Here is a 23,039-nt window from a genome sequence, read left to right as displayed (position 1 = left end):
AGACACTGAGGTGTTATAGAAGTTAGCGTAGCACATGTTTAAATGTATTGACAGATGTTTACCAGTTAAAAGTTACAGGTTTTTTAGGTTTCATCTGTTTTCGGGATCTAATTGCAAGTTTTTAATCTTTCAATACTCTTCTTTTTCAAAGTCTCATTTAGCTTTACAGCTGACAGTTACTTGCACACGTATTCCCTCCAGAACATCTGATTTATCAGAAAATTGTTTAAATTGATCTAGTACATAAGTAGGGCCCTACCAAATTCACGGTCCATTTTGGTCAATTTCACAGTCATAGGATTTAAAAATCGTACATTTAATGATTTCAGATATTTAAATCTAAAGTTTCATGGTTTTGTGATTATAGGGGTCTTGACCAAAAAAGGAGTTTGTGGGGGGGGCGGGGGAGGGGAGGAAGGAATCACAAAGTTATTGTAGGGGGGTCTGCAGTACTGCTACCCATACTTCTGTGCTGAAGCTGGCGGCGGTGCTGCCTTCAGAGCTGGGTGCCTGGCCAACAGCCGCTGCTTTCTGGCTGCCCAGCTCTGAAGACAGCGCAGAAGTGGGGGGGGTGGGGTTGTGGTATTGCCACCCTTAAAATAGCCTTCCAACCCCCTGCAATTCCCTTTTGGGACAGGGCCCCCAGTTTGAGAAATGCTGGTGTTTTCCAGGAAATCTGGTCTTAGAATCATAGACTTTAAGGTCAGAAGGGACCATTATGATCATCTAGTCTAACCTTCTGCAAAACGCAGGTCATGGAATCTCACCCACCAACTCCTGTAACAAACCCCTAACTTGTGTCTGAGCTACTAAAGTCCTCAAATCGTGGTTTTAAAGACTTCAAGGGAGCATTTTGAACAGTAGTGGTAAGTCCTTGACACTTGATGCCTAAAAATGACGTTTGTACAGTTCATTGTTTCCTTTGCTTCATTTCTATTCCATTTGTTAAATTTGATAGAGAATGTTCTTGTTTTTTTAATTTGTAGCTAATGCTTAGATTCAGTCTTGTGTGCTTTTACCCTATACTGTACAGATTTCATGGGGGGAGATCAGATTTCACAGTCCGGGACACATTTATCATGGCTGTGAATTTGGTAAGGCCCTATACATAAGCAATGAGTTTGCTTTAAATTATGTAAACTCAGCAAATGGACGTCATGACTTTCCAAAGGAATCAGTTTGTCAGTATAAGCTAGAGAGAAGTCTCCCCCCATGTCCTCTCTCGGACTAAAAAAGACTAAAAAGTCATAGCCAAACAGGATTAACATTTAAAACCAAACAATCCCCCCTCCCCCATACACAAAATAAAGCAGATTTCTTCAAATATAAAAGTTAAAACTAAGGTTCTTGATATAATACAGTATCAGTAGCTCTAATACACACAGCTCTACTAGAACTGAAGTTTCTACACTGCCCCTAGAAAATAATTAGGGCTTCTTTGTATATTTCATTGAACACCCCAAGCTCTCCTTGGCTTCAGTGGAGTTTAGGGTGAACAAAGAATTCAGTATCAGGCCTAAAAGGTGACCTGCAAATATTTTTGAAGTATTTCATTGCTGTGAAAAAAACAGCATTTAGCAAGGATCAAACAGGAATTCCGCGCTGCAGCTCTGATTAACTATACCTCTGAAACTCAGGGTATGAGTTAAATTTCTAATTACAGATTTAGGTGCCTGGCTGTAGGAACCCAAAATTAAAAATGTTGATCTAGGCATATATACTTCAAACAGAAAAGATTCATATTCAGCTTTGAATTACAGTTCTTCCTTTGGGCTCTCCAGATTTCCTTACATATTTTGTGACTTGGTTTCACAAACTACTGTTTGATTTTATATACATTTCAAAGGACTTCACCTCTCAGTAAGCCATTTCCTTTATCCCATGTTATAAACTCCAAATTACTTCTGAAGCATGACCTTCTGAAACTTTGGCATGTCATTCTGGTTCCCAGACTCTTCCACGCTGGGACCTCTCTTGCCATACCAGGACCACCCTGTGATCTCCTCATTTGCTGGGACTTGATTGGAACTCCCATTTACCAATATGGGATGGATAGGGGCTTGTGCTCCCCATGCTGAGAATCCAGGCTGTAATCCGATTAATTCCCCCTTTGGGTGGAAAGTTGGAGAGCAAGAGGTACCTGCAGAGTCCACAGGGTCTTTACTGAGATTAATGGGGCTGATCACATATCTCAGAGCTATTATTTTAAGACAATACAGTGATGCCTGCCAAGATCCGCAGACAGCCTGAAACAACACTCTGAATCATGATCCTCCTGAACCCTATTTGTGACCCTCTAGGCTGACAGCCCCTGCAGTACAGCAACCATCTTTGCACTATGGCATTCACAGCTAATTACACAAACTTTTTTCATTCTTAGTAAGTTTGTAGCAGCCTTCTGACACTACAATTGAAGCAGCAAGTTATTTCAAGTAGCAAGAACTACTATTAAGGGGAAAATGAGTCACTACATACCCTCTGCAGTGGGTCAATATAGATTTTGGTATAAAACAGCTGGTCATCATCATTATCTTGCAGGTTCCATTGCTGTACCATTTGGTTTATATATGGAGCATAACCAATAAATCCTGCAATATCACACAAGAGAATTTATTTCTACTTGAAAACTGTCTTTCTGATCATTCCATTGCACGTCAGATGGCAGTGTAACCATTCTCTGCCATCAATTTCCATCTCCAAAGATCTGTCTTCATGGTACATATTTTGAATCGCTTTCACCTGTTTAGTTAGTTTTCCTTATAATGGTATATTAAGAAACATGAAGGATTCTGGGATCTGTTTTAGACGGCTAGAGGAAGAGCTCAGACAGTTCCAAGGTTTGGGTCTGAGGCTACGACTGCTGCTGAGAAAGAAGGGATCCAGCTGTGGAAAATGGCATGAAGCTAAGCCTTAGTGTTGTCAGTCTCTCCTTGCTGGCAGGAAAGTATAAATCCAACATGCCACAACAGTACAGGAAATTCAGCTGAAACTTGCCATACATCACATTTATTTCAAAGACAAAACAAACCAAAGCAGGGGCTAGGTTGCATGGGGGGCGGGAAATGGCATTAACTCTCAAAAGCTGTGTCTATGAAGCTCCACCCACTCATGAGTCCAAGAGAAGCCCAAGACAAGATGCCATGCACAACAGATGGTGCAGGTTTTCATAGTCAACGTATTTCCTTCTTCTCAGCAATTAAATGGTTCACCATGCTGACATTTAAAGTGACAACAGTTCGGCTTCAGAGTTAGCACTTCACTGAAATCAAATAGCAGTAGGTCACACTTCTCTCAGAGCTATTGCTGCAAGCTGCCTGCAGACTCATAAGGACCCGACCTTCTAAGGCGCGTCTACAGCCCAGCTGCCAGGGCAGCAAAGCTACATCATTTGCAGCCGTGCTGCTGTTGAGCTAAAAGGCAGATGCTTCCTACATTGGAGGGAAAGATTCTTTCCGTTGATGTAGTTAATACACTTCTCGGAGAGGCAGTAGGGAGGTCAACACCAGGGTTTAGGTCGATTTAACTACATGGCTCAGGGTGAAAATGTTTTCACAGCTCAGAGCAACATAGCTAGATCAATCTAATTTTTAAGTGTAGACCAGGCCTCAGTTACACTTGGTTTACATTTTGTAGGTCATCTTTGCAAAAACAAAGTCTAAAGACTTTGCTGCTGGTTTTTTTTAAAAAAAGTAAATCAATCATAGAATCTCTAGCAAAAACATGGCAGCCATCAGGGAAAAGTCACCAAGAAGAAACCCCATCCTGGCAGCTCCAGAGCCAGAGTTTATCCAAGCAAAGTTTTTGCTAAATAAATATTTTAGCTCTCTCAATTCAATAACCCTCCTTTCCCCCTCACAAATTAGCACACGTCTTCCTACGCATTCCTGCAAAAGAAAATAGAGAATACTATTACAAAAAGTGTTGTGACCCAAGAACCTCTCAATGCTAACTGACAAAAGAGTTATAGAAATCTCGTGAATCTGGTGTGTGCATCCTAGTTTTCAATAGCATGTCATGTGAAATCTCAAATGAAAGCCAGCATCACACTGGTCATTAATACCACTGTGAAAAGTGTGTACAGATACTATGTAAGGAGTTACTTAAACATACACTGAAAATTCATAGATGGAATCACAGAGTCCAAGGCCAAAAGGGACCGTTGTGATCATCTAGTCTGACCTCGTGTATAACAGGCCAGAGAACTTCTCCAAAATAATTCCTAGAGCACTGATTTAAAAATTGTGAGTGATGAAAAATCCACCACAATGCTTGGTAAATTATTCCAATGGACAATTACCCTCACTGTCAAAAATTTACACCTTATTTCCCGTCTGAATTTGTCTAGCTTCACTTTCCAGCCATTGTACTGTGTTATACCTATCCTGTGTATACCTTTCCTCGGTTGCTATCCAGTGTACTTCACTGCCTGGCCAGTTCATGTGTCTTTTATGACTAAGAACATACCAGGTTGTTGCCCTTTAACCACATATTTATTCTAGCCTTACAAAGTATAACAGCATACTGAAGGCTTACAGGAAGAAGCGGCTTCCACATAGCCTTCTCTGCTCAGCCCCAGCCCACCCTCTAAGCTTTTCCCCTGCTTCCTGTTCCTCCCAATTACAGAGCCAATTGTCCCATTAGCCCAGAAACTGCCAAATGTCAGTAACCCGCAACAAAAATTGATTAATTGGCTTCAGTTAAGCCTGCACTCATCCCAGTGCTGTAGCAACCTCAGAGACCAGGGTGCTACTAATAGTGCCCTGTCACAATCTCTCTCTGCTAGATAGAAGATCCTGTTATTTAATATTTGCTCTCCATGCAGATACTTATAGACTGGAATCAAGTTACCTCTTAACCTTCTCTTTGTTAAATAGATTGAGCTCTTTGAATCTAATGTATCACTATAAGGCAGGTTTTCTAATCTTTTAACCATTCTCGTGGCTCTTCTCTGCATCCTCTCCAATTTATTAACACCTTTCTTGAATTGTGACCAGCAGAACTGGACCCGGTATTCCAGCAGTGGTAGTAGCAGTGCCAAATAAAGAGGTAACAAAACTTCTCTACGCCTACTCAAGGGTCCTCTGTTTATGCATCCCAGGATTGCAATAGCTCTTTTGGCCACAGAATTATATTGGGAGCTCATGTTCAGCTTATTATCCACCAAGACACTCAAATCTTTTTCAAAGTCACTGCTTCCCAGGACAGAGTCCCCCAGCCTGCAAGTATGGCCTATATTCTTTGTTCCTAGATGTATACATATACATTTAGCCATATTAAAACGCATATTGTTTGCTTGCGCCCAGTTTACCAAGTGATCCAGATCACTCTGAATCAGTGACTTGTCCCCTTCATTATATACCATTTTCCCAAGTTTTGTGTCATCTGAAAACTTTATCAGTGACAATTTTATGTTTTCTTCCAGGTCATTGATAAAAATGTTAAATAACTTAGGGTCAAGAACCGATCTCTTTGGGACACCACTGTAAACATACCCATTCAGTGATGATGCCCTGTTTACAGTTACACTTTGAGACCTATCAGTCCATCAGGTTTTAATCCATTTAATGTGTGCCATGTTAATTTTATATCGTTCTAGTTTTTTAATCAAAACATTGAACATATCAAGTAAAATGCCTTACAGAAGTCTAAGTATATTAGATCAACCCCCATGTTGGCCACAACACTTTTTGAGTTAGGAAATGGTCATCTATAATGTTTAGAAATTCAGTATTGGCAGCACAAGACCTTCACATGTATTTTAAAGTCTGTATAAATGTATTAGTTACCAGCAAAGATGAAAAACAGGTTTTCCTTCTGCCAGGAGGTAAGAAATGTATATCCCTCTTTCAGGATGTAAATTAAGAAGTATAAGCTAACACAGTGGATGCTCATTTATATACAAAGTCAACACAGAAGCAGCATGCAGGGGGTGGGGGGGAAGGGAAGCAAGCCTCAGGTGGTTATCCTGTCTATGAGCAAAGACAATGAACTTTGAGGCTATATGGGATCTCAGCGAGCCTTCGTTGAAAACACTGCAGAGGACTTTGGGTGAGATGAACTTATTTAGACAAGTGGTTAACCTGTTAGTTAAGTTTAGTCTCTAGAAAGCATGTTACAGTTGTGTTTTATATTTGTTTCCAATATTTTTACTCTATCACTTGAATCTTTGATAATAAATTTATAGTGACAATGAGAATAAGTTTATTGAAGTGCTGTGATATTAAGCAAAGTACTGATCTTGAGCTGAATCTTACAAACTGATGAGTTCAGTTAGCAACAGTGGACCTGGTAGCTCTGTGAATAGCCCATGTGAGGGGATCACTTCAAAAGGGACTTGAGGACTGGGCTGAACCTGTTAAACTGTAAGATAAAGTAAGAGCTGGCATAGCCCAGAGAAGAGCTCTTGAGTCGCTAACAGGCTGGTGATGTAATGAGGCTGACACCTAGCTAAGAATAAAGCAAGACTCCTTCATGCTGAAAGAAGAAAGGAACAAGGTGATTCTCAGTCACAAGAGTGAACAAAATTTTTTCCTCTAATGGTGATTTAGGTGCCCAAACATGAATTTAGGAAACCTGCGCTTTAGGTTAGTTGCCTCCCTACACACACACACACACACACTATGAGAACAACAGAACAGCTAACCTTAATTAACCTTTAATATGTACAACAGTCATACCTACCTCCTGAATTAAGGAATCGTTTTCCACTCCGGACAACAGGATACTTCTCTGCTAATCTTTTATCGGGCCATATTAGTCCATCTGCTGCAAATACTACTTTATGATTAGCTTGCTGGAACTTCTTTAGCATCTCTTCAGGGCCACCCGCAAAGATAACATCATAGCTAAAGTAATGGAGAGAGACCTGTTAGATAGCTCTGATTTTAAACAAGAAAATTCAAATCAGAAAAGCTTTGGCTTATTCAGACCTAAAACCATGCAGAGTTAAATAAACCTAAGAGTGGTCTCTTAATTTTGATGTAACTGTTTCATTCAGAAACATGGCATATTACCATACTTTAAGTTAACACCATCTATAGATCCTATTTCTTATCAAGATATGACCAATCACTATCTTAACCACTCTACATATATGTATCCCCTCCCTGATCACTTACATACAAAATTCTCTGAATATTTCACTTTTTTGGCTGAAATGTTTAAGGCTTTGCCTCTAATTTGGAGGGGGTTTTTTTGGTTTGGTTGGGTGTTTTTAGTTTAAGGAGTTTTAAATAATAATAATAATAATATACTTTTTCCAATTGTAAAACAACTTTTTAAAATTATTTTATTTATTGGGTAGGGGCTCAAGAACTGACACAGATTGGGGTTGAAATCTGGCATAAAATGGCCCTTGCTGGAAAGCAGTGAGTGGTCTTGTTCCAGAAAGCAACTGGTTTTGATTTGATGGGGTGACTATCTTTAAAAAGTCACATACTGAGCACGTACAGTAGCCCTACAGTTGTAAACCTAGAGAAACTAATGAATGCATCTACCTTAACACTAATACAATGAAATACTGTCTACATCTAATGACTAGCGCCCTTGTTTATGCACACTTTAGGTGCTATTCCAGTCAGTAAGTGGGAGGCTAGGATGCCTGCTTTCCTTAGTGACAATTATAGAGGTTTGAATTTAAAGCAATTACATATGCAATAAATACCATGAATATGTTGCATAGCACAGATATATGCCCTGTGGTCTGAGTCTTGATCTATGGGTTTTTTTACTATGCAATCTAGTCACTTACTTCAAAAAAGTAAACCAAATTAATAGGAGCATAGGAAATAAAAACTGCTGGTTGAATTAAATCAGTAGTCCATCTTGTCCAGCAGCCTGTCTCCTAGCGTGGCCAGCACTAGATGTTTCAGGAAGGGGAAAGAAGCCCTTCAACAGACCAGTCTGAACTACTTGCCCATAGGAGAAGTTTTGCCTAAATCCGGTCAGTTACTGGATGGCTATGAAAGAGAAAGTCTTTTATTCCTTGTAATCCCCCTCTCCCGCTGCCACTGTAACGTTACTGTGGATGTTCTCTTTAACCATGAGAATGTCCAGTCCTTGAATCCTGCTAAGCTCCTGGTCTCAGTGATATCTTGGAGGAGTGAGCGTCACAAGTTTATTGTGCATTGGAGGGCCGAGTAGGGAGCGGGGAAACAAACTTCTCAGTTTGAAGATTGTTGCCTTTCAATTTCATTATGTTCTTGTACTACAAAAACTGGTAAAAAGAAGCTCTGCATTTAACTTCTCTATCTCATTCATCATCTGGTATTAAGCAAACATATCCCTTCTTCTCCCTCACCTCTAAACTAAATAGCTCCAGTGTTTCATTCAATCCTCATAATGAAATCTTTCTATTTCTAGTAATATTACTCTCCCAACTCTGAACACCATTTTCCTGCTACAACTTTTTGGAGGTTGGTTGAGCAGAACTACACTGTATTCCAGGTGAAAAGAGACATATCACTGAGAGCATTATAATATTTTCTATCCCATAGAAGGGTTACACATCTTAACCTTTTGTTTTGACTGCTATTGCTTATTGAGCAGAAGTTTTCACTGAGCTGACTACAATGATGCCCAGGTCTCTTTCCCAAGAGGTTACAGTTAATTTTACAATAAGCAATGTTTATGTGTAGTTCTATTTAAATTATTCCTGCCAATGTGCATTTCTAAGTTACATATCCCTGTCACTTGACAAGGCTCCGATTCCTTTAAGGCCTTCTCTAATCAGGTACAGCAGTGAGTGACCAGCCATTAGTGTAGCTGTACCATTACCAATACCCAGTATAGCCAGCAAAGCAAAAATAAGATACTCTTTGAAGTAGTGCAGCTTATTTTACTTGAAAGTGGGACTAATTGCACTTGTTTGCCTTCCCCTTTTACACTAAGGATTTGTACCAATGAAGCTATACCAGTTGTTGAAGTCCTCAAGACCTGACTTAGTGCTATTGTTACACCTGCCCCCAACCCATACCATACAATGCAGTTAGCTTCCCCACCTAACTTTGACTTTCCTGTAGATATGGGCAGTGGAGGGCACGATATCTGCCCAAGTCCCTATTCTCCCTAGATTAAATCTAAGCATGCATACACTCTGAAAATTAGTGGCATTTATCTTATTTAATCTAAAGGAAAATACTGTTTAAGTAATAAAACAGCTGTTGAAAGAGGCATTTATGAGAAATGGGTTTTCAAAGCATCCTCTATAAAGGAAGAGCAAACCACTGGCAAAAGCTACTTGTTATGAACCATAACAGAAGCAGCAAAGTCCCTTTGCCAAAAAAATGCCTTATTCCAAAATTGAGAGACTTGGCATAGCTGCATACTTTCCAGCTTATTTCCTATGGGGGAAGAGGGGAAGGAAGAGAGACTTCAAAAACAATCTCAATCTATCTGCCAGGATGAGGACACGGTAATAGCAAGAACACCATTTTCTGGAGTTAAGGGAAAAAAATCCTTGCCTCAAATTACTCTGAAGACAAATGAGTAATTTAAAAGGAAACTCGTTTTTCTGATAGTATCATCTTTGGGGTCCCTTTCTCTTCAAGCAGGTGCAATTTCTTGCTGCACTTAACTCCAAAAGGCATAAGCATATACATTAGGGGAGAAGGCATGCCAGAGCGTACTGCACAACATCTATTCTTTGCTTCCCAGCGATCATGGGAAGCAGAGTGTCAGAGCAGCCCGAAAGTCATTCTAATTTACATGGGTTGGGGCAGGCAGCAGAGGCTGAGTAAGCCCCGCAAAAGGTATAATCAATTACTCAGACTTTAAGGCCAGAAGGGACGATCATGATCATCTAGTCTGACTTCCTGCACATTGCAGGCCACAGAACCTCACCCACCCACCCCTGAATTAGACCTCTAACCTCTGACTGACTTACTGAATTCCTCAAATCATAATTTAAAAGACTTCACGTTACAGAGAATCCACCATTTACTCTAGTTCAAACCAGCAAGTGATCAATGCCCCACACTGTAAAAGAAGGTGAATCCCCCCACACACACCGCCAGGGTCTCTGCCTGAAAGCTACTTCCCTCCTCAAATGCAGGAACAAACTAAAGGAGAATCCATCCACTGAGTACTACTCTAAGAGTAGTCCTTTGAAGTGAAGGGGATCTACTTACAGAGTAGGAATAAGGGTGCTGGAGTCTAGTCTTTACAGACTTTTCTAAAAGGATTTAAATTTATGATGCTAAAATAAAGTGCGTCACATCCAAGTATCTTTACATTCACAGAACTTCTTAATACTCATTCCAATTTTGCAATTGTATAAAGAGCCTTTAAAAAAGGTAATCCTATCCATTTGGCTTGGTAGACCTGACCAACACAGCCACCACTAGTTTGGAAGAGGAGGAGGGCTCTACAGCACAAATCAGAGTAACTGGTAAATACGCACCCCAAGGAAAGGAAGTGTGTTACGTAACGTATAGAAAACTGGTTTGCCCTCCTGTAGGTTTGTCACAAGGCTTTATGAAAAGAAGTATGTGTTGGAGCCTCCCCTGCCTTACAAAAATTATCTGCCTTTGCCCAGAAACATCCTTCCCTCCTCTTCCCATTCAAATTGGTGAAGCCTGATTCAGAGCTAGGATACAGCAAGACAGAGGGGAAAGGCTGATGGGGAGAAGAAAAATGGGGGTTGGTCAAAGGCTTTAGCCCAGTAGTTTTATGGCAGGCTGCACTTTTCCACTTTGATCAAATGGATCTACTGCAGCATCTTCCAGCTGAGGACAGGAGCCAGCTGCATCTCCAGAGCACTGCTTCCCAAGCAAATTTACTACTGCAATAACAGGTTTATCAAAAGTGGCTCCATTCCTCCCTCATCCCCAGAAGAGTAGCGTAATGCCCTGCACTAACTATTTGTGAAATGGATACGCTGGCCAGGACTCAGCAAGTGAAAGAATAACCCACACAGGTGTTTATGGCTTTAAAAAACAAACTGAAGCTTTATTAGTCAGTGTGATTAAACTTTATTAATAGTGAGCTTTAATTTAAACACCACCACCACCACAACGGTTACTCAGCAACACCAATCCATTGTGGAGCTCCAATTTCCACTAACTGAGAGGGCTCTCTTATCATACAAGGCAGCTTCACTTCTGATCCAAACAAATGCCAGCATTAGGGATTAACCATCCTTCTAATGCTCCTCTTTCATGGAGAGAAGTGCTAAAAATACTGATAATGGATGAGTGAACATGTGCACAATTTAGATGCCCAATACCCGTCTGAGTCCTCATTGGCTCCTGGCCCATTGCTCAGGGTTGAAGTAAGCAAAGGTCCTTGCAAAAACTACCCTACTTTCCTGCAACATTTAGTTACATTTATGTAACTAAATCTTGTCACTGACTGTATCATTCATTACATGCCATGCCTGCCTGTTACTTCAAGGAAAGCAAAAAAAGAAAAAGCATCTTGCAGCATGGGAAAAATTCCTTCCCAATTCTACACAGGTGTTCAGCCATAGCTTAGATTAATACCACAGCCCATTTCTAGCTAGAAAACTGAACTTGTTCCTACATGAAATTACAAGACTGCACCAGTAGTTCAGAGTATCTAACTGACCTCTCATGAGCAACAGTGGGATTTGAACCTGGGACTCTGAGAATTAGCAGTATGAGACTTTAATACTCAAACTATCGGAGTAAGACCTCGTGACTTTTACACCCACTTAGGGAGAGGGCAAAAGCAAAAGGACAGACTTTAATTCAAGAAATATGAAATGGGGGGGGGGGAATCCCTCTACAATCAGTATAAAAGTTTGAGATTACACTCACACACCTCCTAAGTAAAGATATCTTCAAAATTAAATTTTAAAATAAGTTTCACTAGTACTTGCCCAATAGGGCAGACTAAATTACGCATTTTATCAAACCCAAATAAGGTTAACTCCTTTTAAAGAATGAAACAAACAATTGCTCTCAAGATGCATTCCATTTATCAAAATACAGTAAATTGGTAATAAGGTTAAATATGAAAGAAAGTGTCTGCAAGTAGCAATTTCATATCTGAATGGGTAGCTTATCCTACCAATCGTACATCACTCTAAATGCAAATTAAATGTAGGAGAGTGAAAATATTTAGTCCCCTGTCAGTTCTATTACAAATGTTGTTCATAAAGCGGGTAAACTGATTTCTGCTTTCCATTTCTAACTACTTCTTGCATATCACAAAGAGAAAAAAATGAGAGAATGTAAGTCAAGTCATAAAACATGACTGCAAGGTTGAGAATCCAGTCGAACAGCTGCCCTAACTCATAATGTAATCAGAAAAGCATGAGAACTTTTGAATAAATAAGATAATGCAGGGAGATCACTCTCTCACATATGAACTTTGCTAACCTAGCCCCTCCATATCTGTTTAACTTGCAAAAACACTCAAACTTTAAAGGAAATCCAAAATTGCACAGAAGTTATACTAAATCAAAAGAGAAATTAACCTGATGTAAGTCCAAGAGGCCATTGCATTGTGGTCTTGTTTAGAATGTGTGTGTGTGTAAATGACAGACTGAGTGGTTTTAAAGATGAAAAGAAAGAGAAAAGAAAAAAAAAGAATTGTAGTATGTCTGCCAAAAATTTTATTCCAAACTGACAAAAGTCTGCATCAGATAGGACATCACTGTCAATAATAAAAGCAGCAGATGTTACTCAGCTCACACAAAACTTCTCAGGGTGCGCAAACTGAAGCATTTCTGCAATTCCCTACTTTGTGATTCACTCTCCTTGCATCCACCAAGGCAACTGCTTTAAAGGTTTGACCTCACTCTGACAGAAGTTGACAGGGAAGCTTCTGTAGAATTCCATGGACCAGATTCTCAGTTACACCAATCCTGTCCTTAGGGAAGGAACAGGAGGGATTTGGCGGGTGGGGAGGGTATAGGGAAAGATAGCTTCAGGTCACCTTTGTGTGCTCCTTGTATTCTGGTCTGAGGGACCTACCCGGCCCCCAGGGAGGTTGCTCTAACTTATACTTTGCTATGGACCCTGGGAAGCAGAAAATCACAGTAGTTCAGTGTGCTGCAGCATGTTACATCCCTGTTGTGGGGCTGTCCGCTCCCCATAGGCAGTAGAATCATGGCTGGTGAGGGGGCCCTTACTGCAGCTCTACAGCAGTTGGGGAGACCCCTCACACACGAGATATTTTCAGGGAGCATTTCCAGCCTATTTAAGACCCCTTTAAACTGCCAGACCAACATAAAGGGGCTTTCGTGTTTTTGAGAATTATGCCCCAGCGGTCTACTGGCCACCACTTCAGTTTGAAGCTGCTTTTACCACTTCCTCACACACCATTTCCATCTCACAATCACCTTCTGTTAGAACAGCAACAAGACAGTTGCTTTTTCATGGGAAAAGGTAAACTAATAACCAAATGTTTAGTCAGTCAATGGGTTTCACAGCTTGTTCGTGCAATAACATTGTTCATAGTACAGCAGAGCCATGGCCCTGAGACAATTTTTACATCTGTAAATCTGACAAAAACCAACATCTGCTCCAATTGCATAATATTTTTATGAATGGAAAACTAGAAGCTAACTTTCTCCGATAAAAACTAAAGGAGGAGAAAATATCAGCATGCCACAAGAGCTTTTATTAGCATCCTATACAGAATAGAGCATGAAAGCAACAAGCAGAATTTGCTTACCATTCAATAAACATTACAATCAAGTCCTCTTGATCAGCATAGCTGTCTATTCCTTCTTTCAGCAATCGCACTTTCTGTCCTCCTCCAATAGAGTTAATTAACTTCCCACCTTTCCACTCTTCACCTTTACCAAGAACCTGGGAACAGGGAGAAATTGTATTTTTTCACTTGTACCCAGAGGGTAATTTTTAATATAACCTTGTTAAAAAAATGGATGTCAAAGCAGAGGCAAGCAAGCAAACACCAACTAGTCGATGTTATAGCATTGTAAAATGCAGTGAGCCAGCATTTCAAGCATTGTAAGTTTTCCATGTCTCAAGTAGAACTGAGCACAATGACATCATTTCAGAAATAGGAGAGACAATTCCTAACCAAATAAGAACCCAAAGATTACTTTCCACTACATCTCGTATCTCTCTCACTTAGGAAGAGAAGATATGTTGATGGTAATATTCCTCTAAATTGTGTATTAAAACAATTCACTCACTACATGACCTTTAAACATTGCTACAGTATTTGGAGGTAAAGAGGGGTAAGAGAGCATAGAAGGGACATGACAATGGAAACTATAAACATTTAAGTGGCATATGCTCCAATACTTCTGTTAGTCTATAAGGTGCCACAGGACTCTTTGCCGCTTTTACAGATGCAGACTAACATGGCAACCCCTCTGATACTATAAACAGTTTCCACAGTATGCATCCGATAAAGTGAGCTGTAGCTCACAGAAGCTTATGCTCAAATAAATTGGTTTGTCTCTAAGGTGCCACAAGTACTCCTTTGCGAATACAGACTAACATGGCTGTTACTCTGAAACCTATAAACATTTAGTTGTTTTTAATGCCTCAGGCCACTCTCACACACTACAGGTTTAGGATGGATTCCTCAATGTATGATAGGCAATTAAATCAACAGAATTCCATCCTTACCAAGTATTGTAGGGAATCATATCAACAATAACCACCTAAATCTTTTGTAATCCTTGAAAATTTAAACACTAGATTATTATTTTTCTTGAACTACTAAATATCAGAGGGATTACAGCAATATAGTTGCTATATAACAATCAGCAAAATTACAAGCAAATGGCACTCTCCAAAGGTCAGTTTCCTAGGATTTTTAATATATTATTGTTCAATTAGGAAAGATGATTTTTCCTCCTGTACTTTTTCCGGACTTGATGGTTGAAATAAACAGACTGCAGCATTTCAACTTATTTCTAAAAGAGAAATCAATGGGCCAAACGTCATGAATTGGTCTCTTGATTTATAGTTTCAATAGTGTGATAAGAAAAGGAGTACTTGTGGCACCTTAGAGACTAACAAATTTATTTGAGCATAAGCTTTCGTGAGCTACAGCTCAATTCATCGGATGTGATAAGCATGGATAATGTTTTATCAAAGATACATTTCAATCCCTTGGTTTTGTCTTGAGGGACTGATTTATGGAGAAAAGTTTTAAAAAATGGGGGGAGGGGGGGCTGATCATTCTCCTGTGAGATTTGCATGCAGGAGGCAGCTTCAGGATACAGATTCCTTCATTCTGCATTGGAAATAGTAGTCCAGAGTAGGCCAGCAAGAGGATTGGGCGATCAAAAGTGGTGAAAGAGTGATAAGGGAGGAGTGGGAAGATTTGTATTGTCCTCTCACCAGCTCTACAGAGATTCCCTGGGAAATATAACACAGCTAAGGGATTTATTAGGTTTCTATGCACCCCACTTCCCCAATAGTAGGACCCATTTAAGAGGTATGGGACCCTGAAGGCATCTTCAGCTTCATGAGCTCTGTCAGCACAGCTCCTATGGGTTTTGCTGCAGGAGGGATGATGAGGTAGTCAAATAAATATAGCTTTGCTAAGCAAAGACTAAGATGTGACATGATAATCTACAAACACTTGAAGGGTGTGAATACTGAGGGAAGGGTGGCATGCTTAGAATAAAAACGTGTAACAGCAAAATAGCTAGGAGTAATAACAAATGTGGTAGTAATGGAATGAAATTAAGAAAGAAAACACGCTTTCAGAAATGCCATTCTAACAGTGAAATCTATGAATCTGTGGAATAATTTCTCAAGGTCAGTGGAAGAAACCCCATTCCCTGGCACATTTAGAAACAGACTAGACAAAACACTAGCAAATGTCTAATGGGAAACATATCCTGCAAGGATACGGAACAGATGACCTAAAGGGTTGTCTCCATTGCTAGGTTCCATAACTGTTTTACCTGACTGCAGCATAATCATGACACATTGTTTCTGTGTTAAGACTATTTCATTTCTGAGTTAAGGCTATAAAATTATGTCCAATATTCAGCATGAGTGACAGCATACAGTACCTTCACTGTATAGTTGAAGTGCTTTGCAGTTTGCATGAAGCGGTGAAAGCCATCTGTTTCTTTAGTTGCAACAGTTAGAACTAATAGTTTATCTGGTGAGGGCAAAGAGAGATAAGATCAACAACTTTATATCATAAAGCCACAGTTTATGACAAAGAGGCTGACTATCAGATTTTAATGCATATTAGCTTTCATAGTCCACACTGAGCAACACGGTGGTGTTACTAAAGTACTTGTGCCCCTGTGTGTGTCTGATTTAGAAAAAAAAAAAGGGGAGGATGTCACATTACAGGATTATAACTTCAAATGAGGAACCAATGACTTCAGATAAACAAAAACCCCGTGTTCTTCCATATGCCCCAATGAAAAAAGCAGAATATATCTAAGACACAAACAAATGGAATATAAACGAAAAACAAGCTAAAGAAAAAGGATGCAATACGTTTCTAGTCTGAATTTGAACTAATCCTTTGTCTGATCACCACACAGCAGCAATGCAGTACAGAATTTTGTACCAGATCCCAGCTTAACAAATCCTTTAAATGTAGTTGGCAGGCACAGGGGCTTGGAGACTCTGTTTATAGGTTAACATGTATACAGTTCTAGAAATACACTGCTGGGAGTAGAGTCCCCTGGAAGCTTGCATTCCTGTAACTGATTAATTTTTTTTGCCTTTAAAACATGTTGTCAAAGAGAAAAACTGTTCATTCTTATTCCAAGTCGGAGGTTTGTATGACACCTTGTTGACTACTCTGTACTTTCAGTGGCATGCCAGCAAATGACAGTACAACAAACTTTCTTGTCATCGCCTTTGCTTTTGACTGAGAAGTCCCTATCTTGAACGGTTCAGATGAAACTGTGAAGCTCCGAAAGAGCTTGGCATTGCCCTGACTCAACTGTTGAGCAGTGCTCTGTACCATGGCCTCAATACCATGGCTATGCAATAAAGGTCCACACTGAGTTATGGGTACTTAATCATGCAGGAACCCTATCCAACTTTAACTTTCTAGTCAGACTGGTCGGTCCGCCAGTGAGTATTTCAGTTCTCTAGTTTGTTTCAAGCCACAGCTGTTTGCTAAACAGAGCTTGTGAGATCAACCCATCCAGAAATTCAAAATGATCTCCTCCAGACGGAGTTCATGTTGCTTCACTTCCACAAAAATCCCCTAGTCTTATCTTCAGCGGTGATGCAACATCTGTTCTAGGCAGAAGCTGTGACAACATCCCTACTATGATTGCAGCTCACTCCAGGACAGACTGATCATCCCCTAAACACACAGGTCTTCAACATGTGTGTATTTGATTGGTCACCTTCCAGTTGGCATTTTGTTTGGCTTGGCAACAATCAAATTAACAAACCATGATGTAGTAAATATACTGCTTATCCATTTCTGTCACTTGCCTTGTAGAAGGGATGCATATCACTAGTTACTGTTCCCTGGGATCAGCGCGCTTCAGCAAACCAATTGAGCTATCACTATTTCATTGCTTCTTCACCTACTCCTTTGATTACTGGGTGAGAGCTAGCAAAATAGCAAAAGGAGAACTAGGAACAGAACAACAGGGCCCAAGAAAATAACATGATTCGCTAACCACATCGAAGGAGAAGTGGAGTTTTAACCTAGAGTGTTCATGAAGGGAAGTGTTTCCTTTTAATTCAACCCCACTAGACTACAGAGATTGGCCTCAAGATCCATATAAATAGGAAATCAAAATTACACCTCTGACTCCCCTTGTGCAGTGCCTTGCCCTGGTTGTCCACCTAGCTACTGCCTTCCCTCCCTTGTGTGGCTTTATTTCAGTGATGGAGTGGTGTCAATAGTTTTAAATTAAAGTATTTGGAAATTATTTTGGATCAAAGAGCCAACAGAAATGTAAATGATATTTTAAGTAAACAGTAGCATTTAATAGAGATCAGTGAAGTAGTACAGATAAACTAAGAACTGAGTGGACAAAAACTTCTGGAGGTTAAAAAAAAAAAGAATTATTTCCCACTCCTCCTTGAGCATCTTCATTTCCTGGATCAAAAGTACCAAAATCGTGCAGGAGAGGTGGCTCTGATATCCCCAGCCAAAGTGGAAACTGGAAATTCTTCAAGTGTGACAAGAAAAAAAATCAATTTGAGATTTACAGACCGAGAAACATCCAAGCTTTAGGGTGCTTAATCAAATATTTTTAAATTTCTCAAGCTTTGCAACTTAAAAATATTTCAGCAGCCTTTTGTAAAAATACAGTCCCCATGTTTTAAAATGTATGGGTTATTCTCACAATAGGACTTCAATGCAAAGTGTCCATGGAAGTACTGACCTACAACCACATACAAAATGTGAAATAGTACTTCTATATGACTAAAAAACTGTTTGTTTAAAAGGACAGCCAATCTAAAGTGGTTATAAGGGAGTCAATATAGAATGAATAAAAGTAAATCCTGGACCACGACTAAAACAAAACTGAAGAGAAAAGGGTTGGGTTTTTTCCCTGTGGAATGAGAGTAAATTATATATTAATTTAAAAATACAGCACTTAAAAGAAATAGAATGCACTGGAAAATGTGATCATACTAGACCATTACAAAGCCAAGTTAATCCTACATGACCTCTAAAGAATTAGCTACAGACTTACAAGACTTGGCAGAATTTCATTTGGGGCAGACATATTTTACATCTACCCTTTCTGGCAGAATGTTAACGTCAAGGATTTCAACATCTGTACTAGACACGATGATGTAAGTGCCAAGCCTGGGCTAGATCAGATTTTTTTAAATATGCAATTCAACTTAATGACTCAGAAAAAAATTCAAACCAACATATGTTCTGACAAGCACAAGTTATCTAGCATAGCTAATTGGGGGAGGGGGGGTTGTTTGTTTGGTTTTTGGTACAATGAAAGTTTGTATAAAGCCATCAGCACTTTGTGCGAAGATTTGGGGCATGCAGTCCAATATGCACTGTGTTCATTTAGCCCAACATTCATTATACAGCACAGTAATGGTCCAGTACATTTTTCTAGACTCATTCAAGATGGGGGAAATGAGCAAGCATGCTGGCATATAAATAATCACAACCTGTGACTGTATAAAATGGGGCAATGTAGGCAGCCAAACTGAGGAACAGTTGACACTGATTTTCAAGAGGACCTACAAGATGGTTCGTAGTAATTGAAACCACAAACTGATTACATTATTTAGTGTCTCAAACGGTGTCATATCAAAATGACGCTATAGGTAATATCTGCAATAAGAATATTTTGTCTTTTGGTATATTTGTCCTGATTTGAACACACATTTTTTATATTACAGCTAATGAGTTGTTGCATACTCTCATTCAGCAGCTCTAATCCATTGATCATACAAGGGTACAAGTTGTTAGGTGTATGTGATCCTTAAAGAGTTCTTTTACAAACACAGTAGCAACTGCAGCTACTGTGCTTTGAGTTGGACTCTGTTTATGCAATAGTTATCCTTTGAAGGGTTTTGTTTTGTTTTTTAAATTGGGATCTGTCTGAAGAAAGCAGACAGAATGCGCTGTCATCCTGTCTATTGTGTCTGGAGAGGCACTGCAAAAATTTATCAGATTACAGTTATATGGGCACACAGCTGAAAAAGCAGCTCCCTTTTCTTTCAAACCAATAAGTTACTAAAAAAATACTCGTGTAATTCATATAACTTCATAGGCCTTATTCTGATCTCATGAACTGGCATAGCTGACGTCGTTGGAGCTGCTGCTCACTTATTCCTATATAAGTGAGGGCAGGTCTAAACTACAGCCTAAATCAATATACCTTACTTCGCCCAGGAGCGTGAAAAAGCTCCACCCCTCCTGAGCGATGCAACTTTCGGGCTGTCCACACCAGCACTATGTCGGCAGGAGACACTCTCCCATCAACATAGTTTCTACTTCTCGCCAAGATGGTGTCATTATGCCAACGGGCGAGCGCTCTCCCATCGGCATGATGGCATCACCAGACCTATTGCAGCTGCACTGATGTAACTCTGTAGTGTAGACTTGCCCTGAGAGAAGAATCAGGTCCCTCTGTAAAAGAAGAAAAAGACCTAAAAAAAATTATATTCACACATCACATTAAATTCCTTATGAACTCATCTTTAATGTCAATTTCTTCGACAATTCTCATTAGTTCTATTTGAGAGCAATTTTAAAAAGAAAAAGAGCCTGGTGGCTTTAACACATTAGTCCTGCAAAACAGCTACCTTCTAATGTCAATTCCAATTAAAAATTTCTTGAAATCTGCTATGAAAATGTAAGAGGTAAAATGAGTCTTACTTAAAAGGGACCTGAATTCACTAATTTAGTCATTCAGATGCAGCAAGTCCTTAAAGTCAATGGGCCATATTCTAATCTTATACTGGAATAAACCTGAGGTAACTCTACTGAAGTCATGTTGAAGTCATAAAACTAGTGTATGTGATAAACAGAATCAGGACAGGTAAGTTTAATCAAGGTGTCTTTTGATTCCAAGATGTGATGCCTCTGAAACCTCAAATTAACAAATAAAAGACCACATAATGCAATGGCCTCAGTATGTTTCTAGCAGATTTCCACATATCACAAAAATCATCATGTCTCACGCCCTGATGGAAGACTAAGCCATAGATCAAGGATTGAATGCTACACTTAGCATCTGGCTCCCGAAGGTGATCCTTCTAAATAAGGGTTAGGATGCATTGATGAAGCAATGTTGGGAAGATTCCTCTGTCACTGTACTTGATATCAATTTTCCTGGGCCAATACCTAGCCTCCTTACTCACGTGAGTAGTCTCCTTTACTCCAACAGGGCTACTCACTGACACCAAGAAGGACTTGGCCCTGTGGATAAAAGCAGGACTTATATTAAAGTCTGTGAGTTCAGTACCTTTAACAAACTATCATTTCACTTAAAAAGCAGGAGGGGGAAGGGAAAAAGAAGAAACAGCTAAAAAATCCTCATGTTAAAACTTAGCATTTCATCTCCATGAGACTACATAATAATGTGCTTGTAATTCAGGGTCACCCAGCGTGGCTCTATCCTGCTCTAATAGCTGGATCGCTAGAATTCATACAGCCTTTGTGCTAACAGAGCGGGGTCTTTTAGCTTAGCAGTAGAGACTTATGTTTTTAGATCTAGAGGGCCTGGGTTTGAACATTGCTACCGACAGGACACCCATGGCATAGCGTTACAAACTGCTGAAATTAAAATGGATCCTATCTAGTTTCTGGAAACTTCCAATACCACATGCAATTTACATGCACAATAATATTTCGGACAACAAACATGACTGTGCCCCCCACCCAGATCTATACATGTAGGGAACCAAAGCAACTGCAGGAGACCAGTGATATCCATGCAGGGGGCAAAGGGACTCTCCATGAGCATTGCTCATCCACCTACTCTTTGGCAGTATGCCTCCATTGACATACAAGCTGTCACTTGCACCTTGTCTGTCACCAGAGGGGAGTATCAGGCCCAGTGTTTTGTTATACAGCAGACTTAAGCAGCATGTAAACAGGAAGCATGTGATCCTATAGCCCAACGCAATACCAAAGTATAAAAGGATGTGTGCAGACCGGAACTTCAATCCAGCTGAGCGTGCTAAACTTAGCAGAGTGTTACTATAGAGGGCAGTCTGACAATTACATTAATAAAACAGACCTGCTTTCCAGAGACAACCACTGAGAGACACTCAGCATTTAGCTGACATAGTATCTCCAGAGGCAAATGTGCTCATTTTTAAATGCAAATTATAACTTTACCAATAAGGAAACACTTGGCTAGTCATGTCGACAAAGCCAAGGTTGCATACAAAGGTCTTTGTAACTTATTAGGATTCCTAATGAACATTTTACATCATCATCTAATTTCCCTTACATAACTGACTTTTGGGCTGCCATAATCAAGGATCTGACAACACTCCCATCATAAATTTTTGTTTTCAGGAGTCAGAACTATAATTCAGAATGTTTGCTTTGGGCTGAAGGTTAGCCAACAAGGTCTAAACCAGGAACCGTTCTGCCAAGTTTAAGTAACAATGTCCTCCGCCCAAGCCCCCTGCCAAACAATGTGTGACTAGCTAGACTTTTGCCAGTCTTTGACCCACATGGTTTTAATTTTTATTGAATGAAGACACACAGATTTGCACCAGTGCTTGTGGACACTTTCAGAATTGTTTTAGGAGCAGCCAAGACCCGGAATACCGTTCGCTACCATATGATGACTGAGGTTCAATTCTTAGATCCAAACCTTGTAGACCTATTGACACAGACATGCTTGTACTCTCCCCAAGTACAAAAGGGATAATGGCTCTCTGAGCCACATACTGCATAGAGTTTTAAAGATTTACAATTACAGAAATATAGTTCCACCCCTAGGGTTCTAGAGACTATGTAAACCCAAAACAGAAGTACAGCTGTATAACTGGTAACTTCTTTAGATCTATATTCCTCTGTTTTTGGGTGCAGAGGAAATCAAAGAGGCACAAATACCTGCCAAAAGTGGCTAGAAGGCAAGAGACAGGGAATGGGGGAAGAAGAGTGCCTAAGACTCCAGGGAGAAAAGGCACAGCCATGGAGACAAACACAGGCTCATGTCTACACTGCAATTAGATACCCACAGCTGGCCCAGGACAGCTAACTTGGGTTTGCAGGGCTCAAGTTAACAGGTTATTTAATTGCAAAGTGGGAGGGTCCTGGAGCTTGGGCTAGGGTTGCCAAATTTCTAATTGCACAAAACCAAACACCCTTGCCCTGCCCAGAAGCCCCACCCCTTCTGAGGCCCCACCCCCAGATTACACCATCCCCCCTCCCTCCATCATTCACTCTCCCCCACCTTCACCGGGCTGGGGCAGGGGTGCAGGAGGGGGTGAGGGCTCTGGGGTGGGCCAGAAATGAGGGGTTCAAGGTGCAGAAGGGGGCTCTGGGCTAGGGCAGGGGTGCAGGAGGACCTGAGGATTCCAGCTTGGGGTGTGGCTCTGGGGCAGGGCCAAGGGTTTTGGTGATGGGAGAGGGCTCAGGGTTGGTGTGGGGAAAGGGGTGCAAGGTCTAGGAGGAAGTTAAGGTGTGTGTGGGAGGTTTGG

At 40.3% G+C, this 23,039-nt stretch overlaps 1 protein-coding gene across 2 annotated transcripts in view; it reads right to left on the bottom strand.

Annotated features, from left to right (window-relative positions):
- Positions 1-23,039, bottom strand: part of PLOD2 (procollagen-lysine,2-oxoglutarate 5-dioxygenase 2) — a 77,210-nt gene that overhangs the window by 38,930 nt on the left and 15,241 nt on the right. For both annotated transcript variants that reach the window (XM_074963814.1, XM_074963815.1), the window contains exons 2-5: positions 15,974-16,065; positions 13,642-13,778; positions 6,682-6,845; positions 2,476-2,588 (exon numbers count right to left, since the gene is read on the bottom strand). In XM_074963814.1, coding sequence (XP_074819915.1) covers positions 2,476-2,588; positions 6,682-6,845; positions 13,642-13,778; positions 15,974-16,065 — 506 coding nt within the window. The remainder of the gene's footprint in view (positions 1-2,475; positions 2,589-6,681; positions 6,846-13,641; positions 13,779-15,973; positions 16,066-23,039) is intronic.

Source organism: Natator depressus, chromosome 9 (assembly GCF_965152275.1).
Source record: "Natator depressus isolate rNatDep1 chromosome 9, rNatDep2.hap1, whole genome shotgun sequence".
Taxonomy (NCBI): Eukaryota; Metazoa; Chordata; order Testudines; family Cheloniidae; genus Natator; species Natator depressus.
The sequence above is the reverse complement of the archived record's forward strand: the minus strand, read 5'-3'. Positions and strand labels throughout refer to the sequence as shown.